Consider the following 16,076-nt stretch of genomic DNA (forward strand, 5'->3'; position numbering starts at 1 on the left):
TGAGATGATGCATGTTGGCTGTTTAAAGGGACTCAGTGTTAGGTTAATTTTTCATATACCGATAGATATCTAGTACAATAACTAGAGTTCCTATAATTCATCATCCACTTTTCTTCTTACCGGGCGCAAGCTTTCCTGGTGAATTTATTTGCTGTCTGGTTTCCCAGCCTTGTCAAAGAAAAATTTCCACATCTCAAATTCTAGCCCCTCTTTTACATTATCAGAGGGCTCACAGTTACCTCCTGAAAAGCCTGTGTTTCAAATTCAACACATAGCTAGACTTTTATATTTAGATCTTTCAGTTTCACCCCTCTTTGGACTTCTCTTTAAGAGTTCAAGAACACTAAATCTTTATTAGTTCCTAAAATTCTAAACTCCAGATATCTATTTTCAACTTGACTCTTCCCAGATAGATTTGGTTATGGAGAAGTTATGTCAATTGTTTCTTAGTAATGTCTCCTCCATCTACTCTCCCCTGGGATTTAGTGTGTTTCTTTCTACTCTTGTCCTACATGGAAACAAAATTATCTGATTGTAACCTCTTCCTGCTGCTAATATTCTTCTGAAAGTTCAGATCACATTACGTTTTAGAGAAAATATCTCAAAATTAGGATATTATTCAATCTCTTCCTATCTAAATCTTTAAGTTTCACTGTTTGTAACTTTCTGCTCTAGCCAAATGAGTGCATTTCCAAAAAAATACTATACTACTAAACTTTTTTCTTAAAACCTATAATGCCTAGGAATGTATCTCTTCTGCAAAACTCAGTTTTAATTGTGTTATCTCCTATTTAGTCTTTTTGATGCCTCCCAAGCAGAATCCAATCCTCTCTTTGACTCTACGATTGTGGCTGTGGTCTGAAGTAGCACCAATTATACCTGACTTGAACTATAGGATAGGTAACTTTTCCCAAAATAAACTAAGTTAGTTACTTGAGGGCTATTCTGTGTGCTGGCCCCCTCATAATCATAGTGTAGTGATAAACATTTCAGTAATTGTGTGCTTAATTAATGAATGAAGTATTTACATTCTAACTTACATATAAAATAAAAAACATTGACTTTTTGGTCAGGTTATAGGAACATTGCTTGGTGTTTATTTACTGCAATTATAGTCATGGAGAAGTAAAGACATCAAAAACTTTCAAAGAAAATGGAATGATAGGAATTTCATAACTGTATTTTATTTTGCTGATCCAGGCAAAATACATTTCATCATTAGGCGCACACTGTACACATCATCAAAAATGGAACTGAATTTCAGTGATGGAAGAGGCAAGTTAACTACTAACATCTGGAACCACAGTTCCCTATGGTTAGGCATTTAAGCTTCTTTTTATTTATTTATTTACTTATTTATTTATTTATTCATTTATTTATTTTTTTGAGACGGTCTCTCTACACAGTTCAGGCTGGCCTTGAGCTTTGTAGCCGAGGCTGGCTTTGAACTCACAAAGATCCTCCTGCCTCAGCCTCTCGAGGGCTGGGTTACAGGCATGTGCCACTACGCCCGTCTCTCAGGCTTCTTTTCAAAAATGAACTTATGGACAAGTAGTTACATATATAAACCTGCAACTGGATTTTTGGGGGACATTATAACCTGAACTTCATTTATAAATTTCACTTACATGTTTAGAACAGACAAAACTGATTGTTCAAATTAAAACTCCGCTGCTGAGCTGAAGCCATGCATAGAGTTATATATTATATGCCATTCAAGATTTCATTCAATTGCCACAAACAGAAAATCACAGAGAACAAAAGAAGCAGAACTTACCTATTGTGCTAACTCTGGCTGAAGGACTAGCTAACGTTGCTGGGACAGAGGCTTTGAGGGGGCCCGCCCCACTGTTTATTCTCAGAGCTGGCATATGGGGAGAGGTGGGTGATGTGGGTGATTTGCCATCAGAGGTCTTGGGTTTAGCTGATAGGTTCAGAGGCTGTGCCACTTCATCCTGCAAAGATCATTAGCACATGAGCTGTGATATGGAAAGGCTGATTTCAAACGTCTAGAAAAAACATGGATATACAGCCTGGCATTTCCCATCAAATTATTCTACCAATCCATGATCTTAACATTTGATCTGAACATTACAGCGTCTGGTTAGCTGTCAGCATAATGTCACTTTCAACTGCATATCAGAATCCTTTGTTGTAAAACAGAAAGTATACATGCCCTCAGCTATCCACAGAAAGCACACAATTAATGCAACCTGCAAGAAATAATTTTCATATTCCTTTATTGCATTCACTTTTAAAAGCTCTAAAGAACACAGGTTGAATATCAAATATTTTTAGACCCTAGTGCCTAGGTATAACACTTAGAACAATGGTGAGGGCTTCAAAGGATTATGTGGTTCTGATCAGAACTGCTGTCCAAGCTAAACACAAAAAAGAAGAACATTTTCTAATGTTCTAATAAAATAACCACTTCATCTAGAAACTTTTGGATTTCATTTAGAAATGAAAACAAACATCATTAATAGCATCCTAATGTGTACTACTTATTTATATGTGATGCTGTTCTACACATTTCACACACGTCATGTTTTTAAGAGCCGAGTTTGTTTTCCAGATTTCCCTTAGTGTATAACACATGTGGCATGAAGATCTGCATGAGATCTCTTCAGCATGGTTGGTAATTTCCAATTGCTCTATGTGTGAATAAAGTTGATTTTATATGTTCCTATATTAGCCATTAGGTCATTTCATACATAAAATGTATGGATACAATTTTACAAAAATTTCTATAGCATCATATATGTATCAGGTAATATATCTTTTTTCTAACACTACAAAAAGAAAGTTACTGTATTCCTTTTCTGTATGCTAAAATTAGAATATTATGCCACCTGTTTATACATCATTGTTTACATTACATCCAATTTTACATGCACAGTATGATGGAATAAAAGTTTAGTTTCACCTTAGGTCTTATTGCATGAGTTAAAAATGTAAAATATTTACCAATAGAAGGATAAATGCTTGAAAGAAGAAACATTTTCAAATGGAATAATTCAGTGACATGTTAATTAATTAATGCAAACAAATTTTTACTTACATATTCACCTCAAAACATTTAATTAATCACTTTATAAAATGATACAAAATGACATCCATTTTGAGCTTATATTTTAAAGAGGTTTATTAGGTTATTTTATATTGCAGTTAGGTGTACTTAACAAAACCCAAGACCTGACTAGGAAAAACAACTATCCAAATTTTCTAGTTAATTTCTCATTTGTTTCAGAGAAAAGAACAGTTATTTGAAAAATCCTTGAGATAATTCAAATTGGCAATCTGGTATTTTGTGAGATACATACTAAATTAATGACCCTTACTTCAAATTTGTATTGATTCATAGAATCTAAGTAAGAAATAAAGTTAGGCAATTTCATGAATGATTCAGTACATAACTTTGGGAAATTTGCTATAGCATTTTAAAAACTATATGGGAAAAAGTATTCCCAGATTGCTCAATTTGCAAGGTAGATTTTTTTTTTATTTTAAAGAGAGTAGTAAATGAGAAACAAATAAAGAAATAGAACAGTAGCAGCATACCAGTATCACCAACATAAAGAAGTCAAAGCAAGAACATTCAAAGTGATACAGAGTCTCAAGACAAAATAATACGAACCATCAGTGGTTGTTACATTACATATCGCTATCCTCAACTACACTGCTCAGATTTCCAGATGTAAGAATGAAAGACCACATTGCTCAATTTGAAACATTCAGTTGAACAGTTCGGACAGAAGTGTTGTGTGTCCCTTTTACATATGTACTTGGGTATGGATGAGTAGCCTTCAACCTGTGCTCTCTGGTTAGCATCCTCAACATCAAATGGGAACTATCAGCTAATTTAAGGATTTGTCCCAGAAATCTATGTTTTAGTAAGTATTCCTAGATGATTCTGATGCACACTAAAGTGGTTGAGAACCACTACCTTACATAACACAAGAAGATCCTATTTAAAATGTGTTATTAGGCCATTGAACATGTTTAACAACTACCTCTATTTGAGCAGGTAACACTAAAAATTATGTAATATTACCTCACTCTTGAACATCTGAGTGGACATAATGGACCCTAGCAATAAAGAACAGAAAGTTTCATGCGCACAACACACTAAATCCTGCTGAGATTCAGTGGGGCAATGAGGATTAGAATCCAGACCTTGTCTCCACTGATTAAATATCTGGGTTGCTGGGTAGGGACTCTACTAAATATTTACTAGGCAGCTGTGAATATTCCAGGATCTCCCCCGACCCATGATGTACTGTTTACTACCCTCTGTGTGAAAGTGATGGCTTTGGTGACAGCCCTCTTTCTGACAGCACCAACAACTTCTGAAAAAGTTTTGGGGAGTGCTTTGAGAAATTCAAAGTAGCAGGTTAGCTGGACTACACAGGGAAAATAGAGAAGGGAATGTATTTCCAGCACTGGTATACGAGAGATTTATGAGTACAGAGGAAATAGAGTGTGAGTGTGTACACAGGGGGACCAAAGGAGTTCATGAAGTGGAGAGGGATACGGATGCTGAGGGGGTGAAATGTCATACGTCTTAGCTTTAAACACTAAGAGCTATTACCTGCACATGCTCAAAGATGAGTATTCAAAGCATTTATTAACGTTAGAGACCCACTGGAACTCTTAACATTCCTAATTCAAAGCAGCACAGATGTCTGAAAGCCAAAAAGTGCAAGGCCCCAAGGACAGAATAGAGGCTGACAGTTCCTAAGTTGATATAAATGTCATTCAAAATTGCCCTTTTATTCTCTTCCACCCTGTGACCAGGCAAATCATACATTCAGGAAGAACTCGCATGCTTGATCCTTATAGTGGTAATTGAATAAATAATTCAGATGCATTGTGTGATATTACTTCAAAATTTGGTTTCCTTAGTCATTTACTACACTAAGATACTACACCATGGGCTCACTGTTCATGAAAAATACAGAAACTACAGTAATTTCCCATTTTCTACTAATTATTTTTCATTAGAAAAGATGAAAATTTAAAAACCTTACCTAGTAAATGGACACGGGCTATTTCATTATTGTACTCCTTTTCACAGTTAGGACCCTAAGCAATGAATACTGAAGAGATATCTTTTCCTACTTTCTTTCTCTATTTTAGGAAAGATTGGAAAGCTTAGCCTGATTGCTACTGTCCTTACAACTAGAGTATAAATTTAAAAAGACATATAAATAAGGTGCAAATAAAGGAACATAGAGAATTTTCAAAGTCAAGAAAGCACTGGAAAAGATAGCATTTTCAGAAGTATATCATCACAGACTGAGAAAAGCAACTTCTCTGCAATTCCATGCCCAATTATTAAATGTTGCCAATTAAAACTATTTAAAATGGTATATTTCATGTATACAAAGCAATAGTTAGAAGAATTTATGCATTTGTTGAGTAGCTCCAAACTAGTACATGATAATGTAAAAGTATTTAAACTTAAACATGTAAGCTAGATTGCACATGATTTTATCCATAGAAAGCTATTATTTTATTTGTAAATTTCACTATAAATATTACAAATAAGTTCTTAATCTTAAGCCCCATGAAGTAATTAATAACCTCCTGGAGGAAACGAAGGCTTGGAAAGTTCCATTCAGCCTCAGGGTTTTGGACTCAAGGTAAAATGCTCTTTTAAATATGTGTGACAATTTTCACCCTAAACTTAAAAAGATACTGACAGAATGTCATTTCTGAAATTTGGAACTCACTGCAAAGTTCTATCATATAAAAAACTACATGAGGGTTAATACACATGAAATACAATATAATAATACTCCCATTTGCTATTTTATACATTAGTTACAAAGTGAAGGCGCACATTATTGACTTATTTCTGGTAAATTTGCACATGCTTTCTGCAATGTACAGAATCAAAAATTTCTTTTGGTAATACTAAAAAGTTGTTTAGATTATTCTTTGAGAAAAATATCAAGGGTTCACATAAAATATATATGCTAGGACAAAATATTTTGTATTTGCAAATACAAGTTTTAGAAATCCTCATGAATATAATTTGTTCTAATAAACTACTGGCTGATATTGTTTGAGAATGAATACAAAGCAAATATTGTCTATGCCTGTTCTGCTTGCTTATAGCTAGTATAACTTGTTTGAAAGCAAACATCTCAATTAACATGATCTTGTGTTCATCATACTCAGAATATTGCAAAGTCTCTAATTAACTTGTTTTCTAGGCTGTGACAACCACCACAGAGATATATAAATTATGTGAAGAAAAGAATGTGACATAAATTTGTAACCTTAGATGTACTGAAGAAATACTAATTGTCATCATGAGCATATAGATTATTCCAGATAACCTTAAAGCTGTAAAATAAGTATAAAAAATTAAGATCTATTTCACTTAGGTAAATTTATTCTAGAAAATGCATATTTCTAACAACATTGTATTGATATTCATGATTTTATGATGTACAACAACAAAATGACTCAGAAAAATCAAACATACTTTAACAAAAAAAATCACGTTCAGAATCTTGGAGGATTATTTCTCTTTTTCTCTCTCCTCCTTAGCTTTTCATTTTTTTTTTGCTTAAAAAGTTTAATAGAGAACTAAAAAATGATAAGGATAGCAGTACTCTATGGAAGTCTATTAATTTTTTCTTATTTTTAATCTTGTCCTTCACAATATGGAAATATTTGTTGCCCAAGAGATGGCCCACCTATGATGTGCAAATAATGATACCTTTCAAAATAAAATTTTCAGCTTTACATCATTATTCATTATCATTATCCAAATGTTGGTGTGTTTCATGCCATATCACAGTTGGTTTGAAATTCCACTTCCTTAAATATTTACCTACATTCATTATTTAATATCAAACATTTATTTGGCAGATAAATTTCTACTACTCTAATGCCAACGCACAAGAATATGTAAACTTCTACATTCATCCATTTACACATCTATTCATTCATTATCACAATTCTTCCACTGTTTATTAATGGCTTTTATCTCTTGATGTTAGAAATCAGAAACTGACAGACATCCAGATATGTGGCTTGGAAGCTTTTGTTTTCTGTAGTCAACGAAGAAGAAAAGTTTTAAGTGCACTTATTTCTGTTTAAATTCTAGGTATAAATGTCTGTGGAACTGTTTCCCTTTAAGTTGAATTCCTTGAGGTCAGTTTGTCTATGGATTTAATGTATTGTTTCATTTCTAAAGACGTTTTAATTCTTCAATGCCCACACAATAATTGCATCTATCTATCTATCTATCTGTCTGTCTATCAATATATAAACTTCAGGCTTCTTCCTCTGTATGACTTGAAAACCAGTTGTCCTCACATTTGTCATAAGCATGCAAGAGAAGTAGCTATTACAACATATGGGGAAGAATGAAGATATTCATTGAGCATGTTGCACAATTAATCGTACTGAAGCTCTTACCCTTCCTGATGGAATAATCTTACTGTGTTAAGTAGAAAAGCTACATGATAGCCTGCATCATAGAATGTTCACTGCTGGTGCACCACTCTTCCCTAGCTTGTGTTCAGATTCATGCTTTCTCTTTCTCATTGTATCCTACCCTAGTTGTTCAGGGTGCGAGCCCCTTTTCACTCTCCCATTCACATAGAGAGGTGTGCTAGAGGAGACAAAATGAAACAGAAATATTGTGAGGCTCTGCAACAAGACTGGTGTGTGTTGGCTGATCTTTCCTTTATGAAGAACTTGGAGGGGAAGAGGTCTACATTTATGTGTAACAGTCAATCAAACTAACATGCAGAAAACTGGAACAATCTTAAAATGTGTTAGTTTCTTAGTCTTTGAAGAATTAGGAATCTTACTTAAGTGGATTATCTTACTCTATACTTAGTAGAGGTAGGGTTCTAAAAATGAACTCTATCATCTTATGAAGTTTATAGGTATAAAGCTCCTTTTAATGAACAGATGCGTTCTTTTGGGTCCACAAGTTGAAAAGTGCCTTGTTAACCAAAGAGAAAGAGCTCCAGGAATTCTGATATGTATGCTTCTGCTGTGTTAATGGTACCATTAGACCCAAGTGCTATTTAAATGCAAGTCTTAAGTTATTCAGCTGAGGATAATATGTTCCCATTTCTCCTTTGGTTTCCTTATTTTGCCATCTTGCACTTTTGCTTAATATATACCTGATTCTTTTAAAGGTGGATACTAGTACTGAATTTGGGGGATATTGGCTTCAATGTGGTCATTACACATTTCTTTTACATTTAAACTATTGACCCTTAATTAATGAAAAAAAAAAAACATTCAAATAGTACCCACCATTTAACTTGTTTCAAATGCCTTCTGTTTCTTCTCCATCATAACCTTAACATTTTCCTCATTTTCTGACTTTGTTGATTAAGCCTAAATAGTATAAATTATACACACAAACACACCAATATTTTGAAAACAAATAGAAAGATAAAGACTGATTTCTGGAATATCACTTATCTTTGACATTCATAAGTTAAAAACTTGCTTTAAAATATCTCAACTAAAACAGGAATGCCATCCTTTCTAAGCAGAATTCTTGGCTGATAGCCTCCAAAAGGTCTTACTTTCTACAGTTTTTATGCCCCTATTCAGTCAATCTCCTCACAAAAGAGATAGTTGTATCTGTGGAACTAATAAAATATCTTAGAAATGGCAGAATTTGACTTCTGATGGTAGGTCATAAAAGACATTGCAATTTCAACCCTCCTGTTTGATGGACCACTGGATAACTTTGATCACTTTGAGGGATGACTTGATCAAGCTCAGCACTATCAACATTTCAGGCTGGATAATCCTTTATTCTGGGTGGCTGCCTGTGTATTGTGGGATGTTTATCAGTATTCTTGGACTCTACCTAGAGGAAGTAGATACTTGTAGCACCTTGCCTGAGTTGCAACAACTAAAAATGTCTCCAGACACTGCCAGATGTTCCCTGAGGTACAAAATCACCCTAAGTTGAGAAACAGTGGCCTTATTATAAAGACATTCAAACAGTTTCATTTGTAATAAAATTCTCTCAGGTATATTTACTATACTGTGAACATCCAGGTACAATTCGTCTTCACATTTTTCTTCCTTCTCTTTTACTATTTCTTCTTCACTCCCCTTAACATTTCTAACTTACCTTTGCAGACTTCAATTTTAGATTATTCTTTATCTAACCTCTATTCTTTATTTTTAAAATGTTCTCAAAATATATTATATAAATACAGTTTCCATATATTTAAAGAGTGCCATATTCCTTTAGCCTATAATCCCAGAAGAAAAGCTACTCATAGAAATTCTGCAGGGAAAAATTTTTCTAGCTACATTTGAAAAGAAGAACAAAAGGAATGTAAGTGTCAACAATAATATTTGACAAGGACAGCTATGAACTAGTATAAAATGGGTCGTATTACAGTACAACTTTGTTTAACCTCTCATCCCCAGATTACTTCAAAATCCTAATAATGATGGTTATTTTGTCCTATGCCATTCATTACATCTGGATGATTGCTATTATCTTTTAAAATGATTAATAGTTCTTCAACCAAGAGGCTAAAAGGAATCATAGAGCAGTAAGAATTGATGTAAATAGTCATACCAGATCCTCTTATTAACCTCTAAATGTAAATCTTCAAAAGGTTTTAAAAATGCTTTAGAGAAATTAGAGAATTGATCACCGTATACATAGGAAACTGTAATGTGTTTTTTCTACCGTCTTATCAGTCCTTAAATTTATAATTACAAAGCATTTGTTACTATTACTTTTCAGTTAGTTCTACTTGATGATACACATAAAAATTAGACAAGGACGACAAAACTGTCAAATGTTGGAATGGATTCACATAGTAAAACAAATATGAGCCCACAGAGCAATAAAGCTTTACAAAATAAACTCAAGAAATGAAAGTCATGCTGATCAAACTCTGCCATCTTCCTCTGTTGCAGATGGTGGCTCTACCTGTACCTGAATGTACAAAAGGAGTACAACATCGCTACTGACTCTACATAAGGAACTAATGTCTACTAGCAGAATAAAATCAGCACCCTCAAAACAAATTAGCTGCCACCTGATCCACTGGGGTCATATCACAGACAGTAAAAACATTACATGGTGCCAACGACAGCCTATGATTCAGGAAAAAAAATGCTGATGAAAATGTTAAAGAAATATTGATGATCTTAAAACAAAACAAAATCACATATTTGGAAGACTCTCAGAAACTCAAAAATTTCTATAGTTCTGCTAGGGTTTATGATTTTTCTGGTAATAAGGAGACAGACCATGTTTAGAATGCAACATGGGAGAATGGGGAGAGGAAATAAAAGGCATAGTCATAATTAAAGTCACTGAATACCACATCCATTAATAAAATCAAAGCCTTATTTCCAAAGCTCACCTATGTGCATGTATGGGTCCTAAGATTCTAAATAGTATAATGGGCCCATAGGACTGTTTAATGCTTAATGGCAATCTTACTGGGGAGACTTGAGTGGGAGGCAAATTTTCTAAGGCAAGGAATGATGGGTAAAGATGGACATATGTGCATGTGTGAGAAAGATTGTGAATGAGACACAAAGGCAGGAAACGTTATGCAAAACCAAGGCAGCACCTTGTGTTACGGACTGTAACAATCATATCACTGTATTTCACTTCCTTCTTTTAGCTGTTCTCTTGAATTACTGATGACAAAGTAATCAGATTACAAACTGTTTAAGAAAACTTTTCTCGCTAAGGGAATCTTCACTGATAACCTGAGTTCTCTCACCCTTTATAGTGCTACTTTCCTGAAGGTATTATTAGCATGTTGACATTTTTATCACTCACACATTCCTTGACTAGGAGAAACAGCCAAGTAGTAAATATTAACTGTTAAATGTTAACTAGATAACTAATTAAGCCTTATCTTTAAGTTACTCCTGGTAACCCATTAGAACTTTCCCTATGCATTAGAGTTAGAGAATTATTTGTACCTACATACAGGGCATATATCACATGCTGAGCAAATGCCACTTCCACTTGTAAATAACATAAAAGAGCACATGTACTACCAGAAGCATCCCTCCAACATCTCAGTCTGTTCAAATGAATTCTTTTTGAGTTGCCTAGATCTCACAGGTGTTCAGAATTCACTCCTTTTTTTTTTTTCTTGCTCTTCTTTTCAAGCTGAAAATTTGACATCCCTGGGGCTCTTGGAGATATCAGCCAACTAAGCCATTATCAGGAACTATGTAACAATGGGTTTCCTATTTATGTAATTTGAAATTTGCGTAGGTCAGTACAGACAAACCAAACCGTAACTCTTTTCACTCCATTCACTTCGGACAGAAACGAAGAAGAGGCCAGTGAAGACAAAAAGTAAAAAGTCCAAAGATAGATAAGATAAAATTTAAAGGTAAAAACCAGTTGTCCCACTTGCACTTGCCTTAACCTGCACTGACTGCCACTCTGTAGGTTAAAAATGGTTATTAGCAGTTTTTCTGTTTGAATATAGATCTGGAAGAGTTATGCCTAGAATAACTTTTTTCTGTAGTAAATTAATTCTTTAATTTATTCCACAAGCATCTTTTAGCATTAATCCCAACAGAATGACAGGTTGTGAGCAAAATTTGTACTCCAGTGGGTGAAGCAATATGCAGACACTAAATGAGAACATTTTAAGGCAATATAAGTTGCTAGGAAACTTTAATAAAGAAATATCACTGAGTAATCTAGAAGAGTGTTGTGAAGCTCTTCTGAAAATAAAACAAAAAAAACCTTGCATTTCATTATTTTTGGGTTAGACTGAACTCATCACTAAAGTGATTGATTCATTCATTGAGAATGTGGATTTTTAGTATCTAAATGCAGTTTTCATCACCTGTCATGAATTTGTAATTTCTTTATTCTGTGGATCATAGACAACTCTTTCTAAAGTCTCCAAACAAGATAAGATACTAAATCCTATAAAATTTGCTCTTTAGGATTTGCTATTAAGTGACTTTTATTAGATAATTTCATTCAAAATTATTTTTATTAAACTGGAGCACACTGTATCTCAATGGTAGAGTATAAACAGAGACAACTGTTTCCAAAGTCTCAAAACACAGTAAGATATTAAATACTACAAAATTTGCTCTTTAGGATTTGCTATTAGGTTACTTTCATTAGATGATTTCATTAGAAATTATTTTTACTAAAAGGGAGGTAAAATGTAGCTCAGTGGTAGAGTACATACTTAGCACACCAGGAGGACCAAGCTAGTATGCTGAGAAAAATACTAAATAAATAAAGATTATTTTACCTTCCCCGGTATATTCAGCAAAAGCAACTGCATTCCACTGATGATTGACTAAAAGACTTTTCCCCCTTTGTCCTTCTCTAATAATTAATGTATTAGAGAGTCAGTGAAAGAGAAGGCATGGTATATGTCTAATTAAATATAGGAATTATGCAAGTTTTACTTGAGAAATTTTCCTTCTCCAAAAGAGATTATGAAGACTTTTGTAATGCAATTTTGTCATGAACAGAGCTAGCTTTCAAAGAAGAGATAACTGCCTATACATTAACACACTGTTAGATAAATATTTGGGGAGTAACTTAAATATTATAAAACTTATAAAAGTATGTTTAATGAGTCACATAATCTTAGTATTTACATATTTTAAAAAGTCTGAATAATTATATAGCTGTATAATTTCAGTGCTGATTTCCTAATTCTAGTCACTCTTTTCCCTGACATGTAAATTTTACTTTACAAAATACAAAGTGCCTTTATATGTTTCTTCTTATTTTATTCTCACAGGAAGAGTGCATATAATATAATCTTTTCCTAGATAAAGAGACTTAGTTAAACATATTAAAAGATGTTCCAATTATCTTAACAAACCTTAGTGCTAAAGAGGAAGGGACCAGTAAGCAATAATACTTTGAAAAATAAGACTAAACACTGAAATCATACAATTTTTTTCTTAATTTTGAAGAAATTTTTATACCCTATATGCTAGGACTCACACACCCAATTTTCATACTATTGGCCTGGTCCTTGGCAAATTTTTATGACAACCACATCATAAACTGTTTTATAAAGTCATTACAATTAAACGGCAAACGTATTGTTATACCTTACGTCCAAATAAAAATAAGTATTTCAGATGAACATAATAAACATCCTTAACATTACTCTTTTAATGGACCTACTTATTGCAACATAAAACACATGCCAATTTATATGCATACAAATTCCTTTCACTTAGAGAGGAACCAATATTACAAAAAAATGAAGGAGAAAAGGGAAAAGGTCGTGAACGCACCTACTGGCTTGACCAGAGGTTGTGAATCCACCCCACGTTTATTTCAAATAAGTAATGTCAAAGGTTACCCAGAGGCTATTTCATAGTAATTTATAGCCAGTGTCTGCAAATCTCCTTTATTTAATGATAACCTCAATAGAGTCATTAAGGCATTCTTTGTCTTCATGGCAGGCACCAGGGGGGACCTTATGTCTTTAAAGAATTCCATGAGGTGATGACTATTTATACAAAATGTCAATTAAGGACAGATTTTACGTCTTACCCTGGAGAAAAAAAATATTTTTTCTTAACATATCGAAGGTGTTTCACTCGATTATATATTCTGCCTATCAATGTTACAGTATTAACTTGAAGGTGCAGGCCAAGGAAAATTACACTAAAAATGAAAAGGCTTCGAAATGAGCATCAGGTAAAAGTATAATTTTAACTATAATGGTCCTGAATTTGTATTACAGCTCTCCAAGCATAATGATTCTTAAGTGTCTGTATTAAGTTAAACATGTCATGAAGCATGAGAAATTGCAAGACTGATTTATCAGATATTTAAGAAATAGTCAATTAAAATAATTAATATGTAGTGAAACTTAGCTGTAATTCCTCACATCTAATTTTCCCAGCCCATAACATTATAACAATAATATACTTCACAGTCCAAGTAGCATGAGAGATTTCATACAGCAATGATAATGACATCATTACAGAAGAGGTTTTGATAATATCATTTAGACTGAACTAAGGCGAAAAATTCATGTATTTGCCAGAAATTTTTATCTTATTTTGAATATTGCTCAGACCCACCAGACTGCCAGATGAAATGAATCCATATTCTTAATTACTGTAAGATATGGGAGAATATATATGTACGTATATACATACAAATGTGTATACACATACAGAGGTGTATATACATATAATTGTGTGTATATATGTGTCTATATAAACGCTCATATATATTATGTATAGACCTGTGGATACAACATGTGACATTTATATGGATGGCATAATTTTGTGCTGTTTTTGAGCTAGGTTGTTTGAAATAAAAGCTGCAGAGAAAGGAAATTTTATAAAAATTATCAGAGGAGGAAGACAAAGTTTTGAAAACTTTATTTGTATTACATCATTAAACCATGCAATAAAATTTGTGAACATTAGTGAAGCTTGTGTCTTTCAGAGCTGCACCCACCTGACTCTCTACATGTGTCAGGGTGCTATTCATCTGGAAATGCATTCACAGTACACAAACTCAGAAGGCTAATATAAAAGACAGCAGGCCAATTGATTAATTTAGGCTTAACCAAAATTTTTTTTTTTTAGTTTACTTTGCTAATTTTTAAAATTTATTTTATTACTGGGGGTTTTGAACCCAGAGCTTTCACTCAGAACTACTTCCCTGGACTTTTTTCTATTTTTTATCAAGTTGGCCTCAAACTTGTGATCCTCCTGCTTTAGCCCCCACAGTGCTGAGGTTATAGGCGTGTGCCATCATGCCTCCTGGCTTCGCCGAGTTTTTCCACATATGCTGGTCTTAATCTCAAGATAGCATAAAAAGGCAATTTCACAATCAGAATCAGGGCAAAAAAGTAAACAGGGAGCATTTCATTCACACCACAGTAAGGTGGGAAGCAATGCACGCTTCACAACAGAGGATGTTTCTCCAGTGATCACAACATTCAGATTTCCTAACCCAGTTTTTCTCACCTAGACTGAGGATGAATGAAAGAAAATCGTGTATCTATTTTCTGTAATCTTCCTGTGGACACAGTCATCTTCTATATAGTACAATAGTGTCGTTTCATTTTTCCTCATTATGATCTTATTCTTATGTCACATTGTCCTGAAATTAACCTTCAGTGGTCCAAACCATTCCCTCTGATCAGCTATTTTTGTAACAGAGATAGGGAGATAGAACAATAACTATAGGCCGAGTTATCAGACTTGGTGCTAAGGATAAAAAAATATAATCCCTACCCTCAAGGGACTTAGAGTCATGCAATAGTAGACAAGGGCAATAAAGTATATAAGGAGTGCATGGATATTATTCGGGAGCATGCGGCTGTGTAGTGAAATTAAACAGGATGGGGTAACCAATTCCTTATAGAAGTGATGCCTGAGGTAGATATTACTCAGCAGGTGCTAGACAAGAGGAAAGGGTAGAACTGAGACAGAAAAAGTATTCTAGAGAGGTAAGCATAGGCAAACAGAAGTGAAAAACATGCATTAGAAAGAAATTCATTTGCAGTATACACTTTGGGAGTAAGAAAAAGGCAGAAGAAAGTAGGACAGTAAAATAGGGGACTGGACCACAGAATGTGATGGAAAGGAAGTTAGTCTACATTATTTAGACACTTTCTTCTTTACATCTTATTTCTTCTTAAATTCACTTGCAAAGTCCTAGAGATGCATTATAGCCAAGTGTATTTGTTTCTTCAAAGTTCAGATGGAATTCAACAGCTTTGTCTTTCGTTCAACAGCCTAGTCTTTGCACGGGTCTTCCACTGTCTTTCAAAAACATTCTCTGTGTCTCATCTTCTGGATGCCAATGCTTTACCCTATTTTCCCAACTTATTTAGAAACTTTCTTCTTTATGTTCCTATTGTTACTGAATAGATCTTAGCCACAGTGTGTTAGCTGTTGGCTTTCTTAGCTGTCTTCCCCATTACACTGTATAATGTATTATTCTTTTTTGTTTAACCACAGTGCACATCATATTATAGGAACTCAAAAGGCCTACTAGTGAAATTTCAGTATATGTTGTGATGACATATTCTAAAAGTTAACTCTAGCAACCTCACTTA

General features: G+C 33.9%; 1 protein-coding gene across 10 annotated transcripts in view; it reads right to left on the reverse strand.

The window, feature by feature from the left end:
* Sox5 (SRY (sex determining region Y)-box 5) overlaps positions 1–16,076 on the reverse strand; it is an 844,441-nt gene that overhangs the window by 37,391 nt on the left and 790,974 nt on the right. For all 10 annotated transcript variants that reach the window (XM_005379086.1, XM_005379084.2, XM_013511607.1 and 7 more), the window contains one exon: positions 1,778–1,955. In XM_005379086.1, coding sequence (XP_005379143.1) covers positions 1,778–1,955 — 178 coding nt within the window. The remainder of the gene's footprint in view (positions 1–1,777; positions 1,956–16,076) is intronic.

Source organism: Chinchilla lanigera, unplaced genomic scaffold (assembly GCF_000276665.1).
Source record: "Chinchilla lanigera isolate Chin_1 unplaced genomic scaffold, ChiLan1.0 scaffold00012, whole genome shotgun sequence".
NCBI classification, from domain to species: Eukaryota; Metazoa; Chordata; class Mammalia; order Rodentia; family Chinchillidae; genus Chinchilla; species Chinchilla lanigera.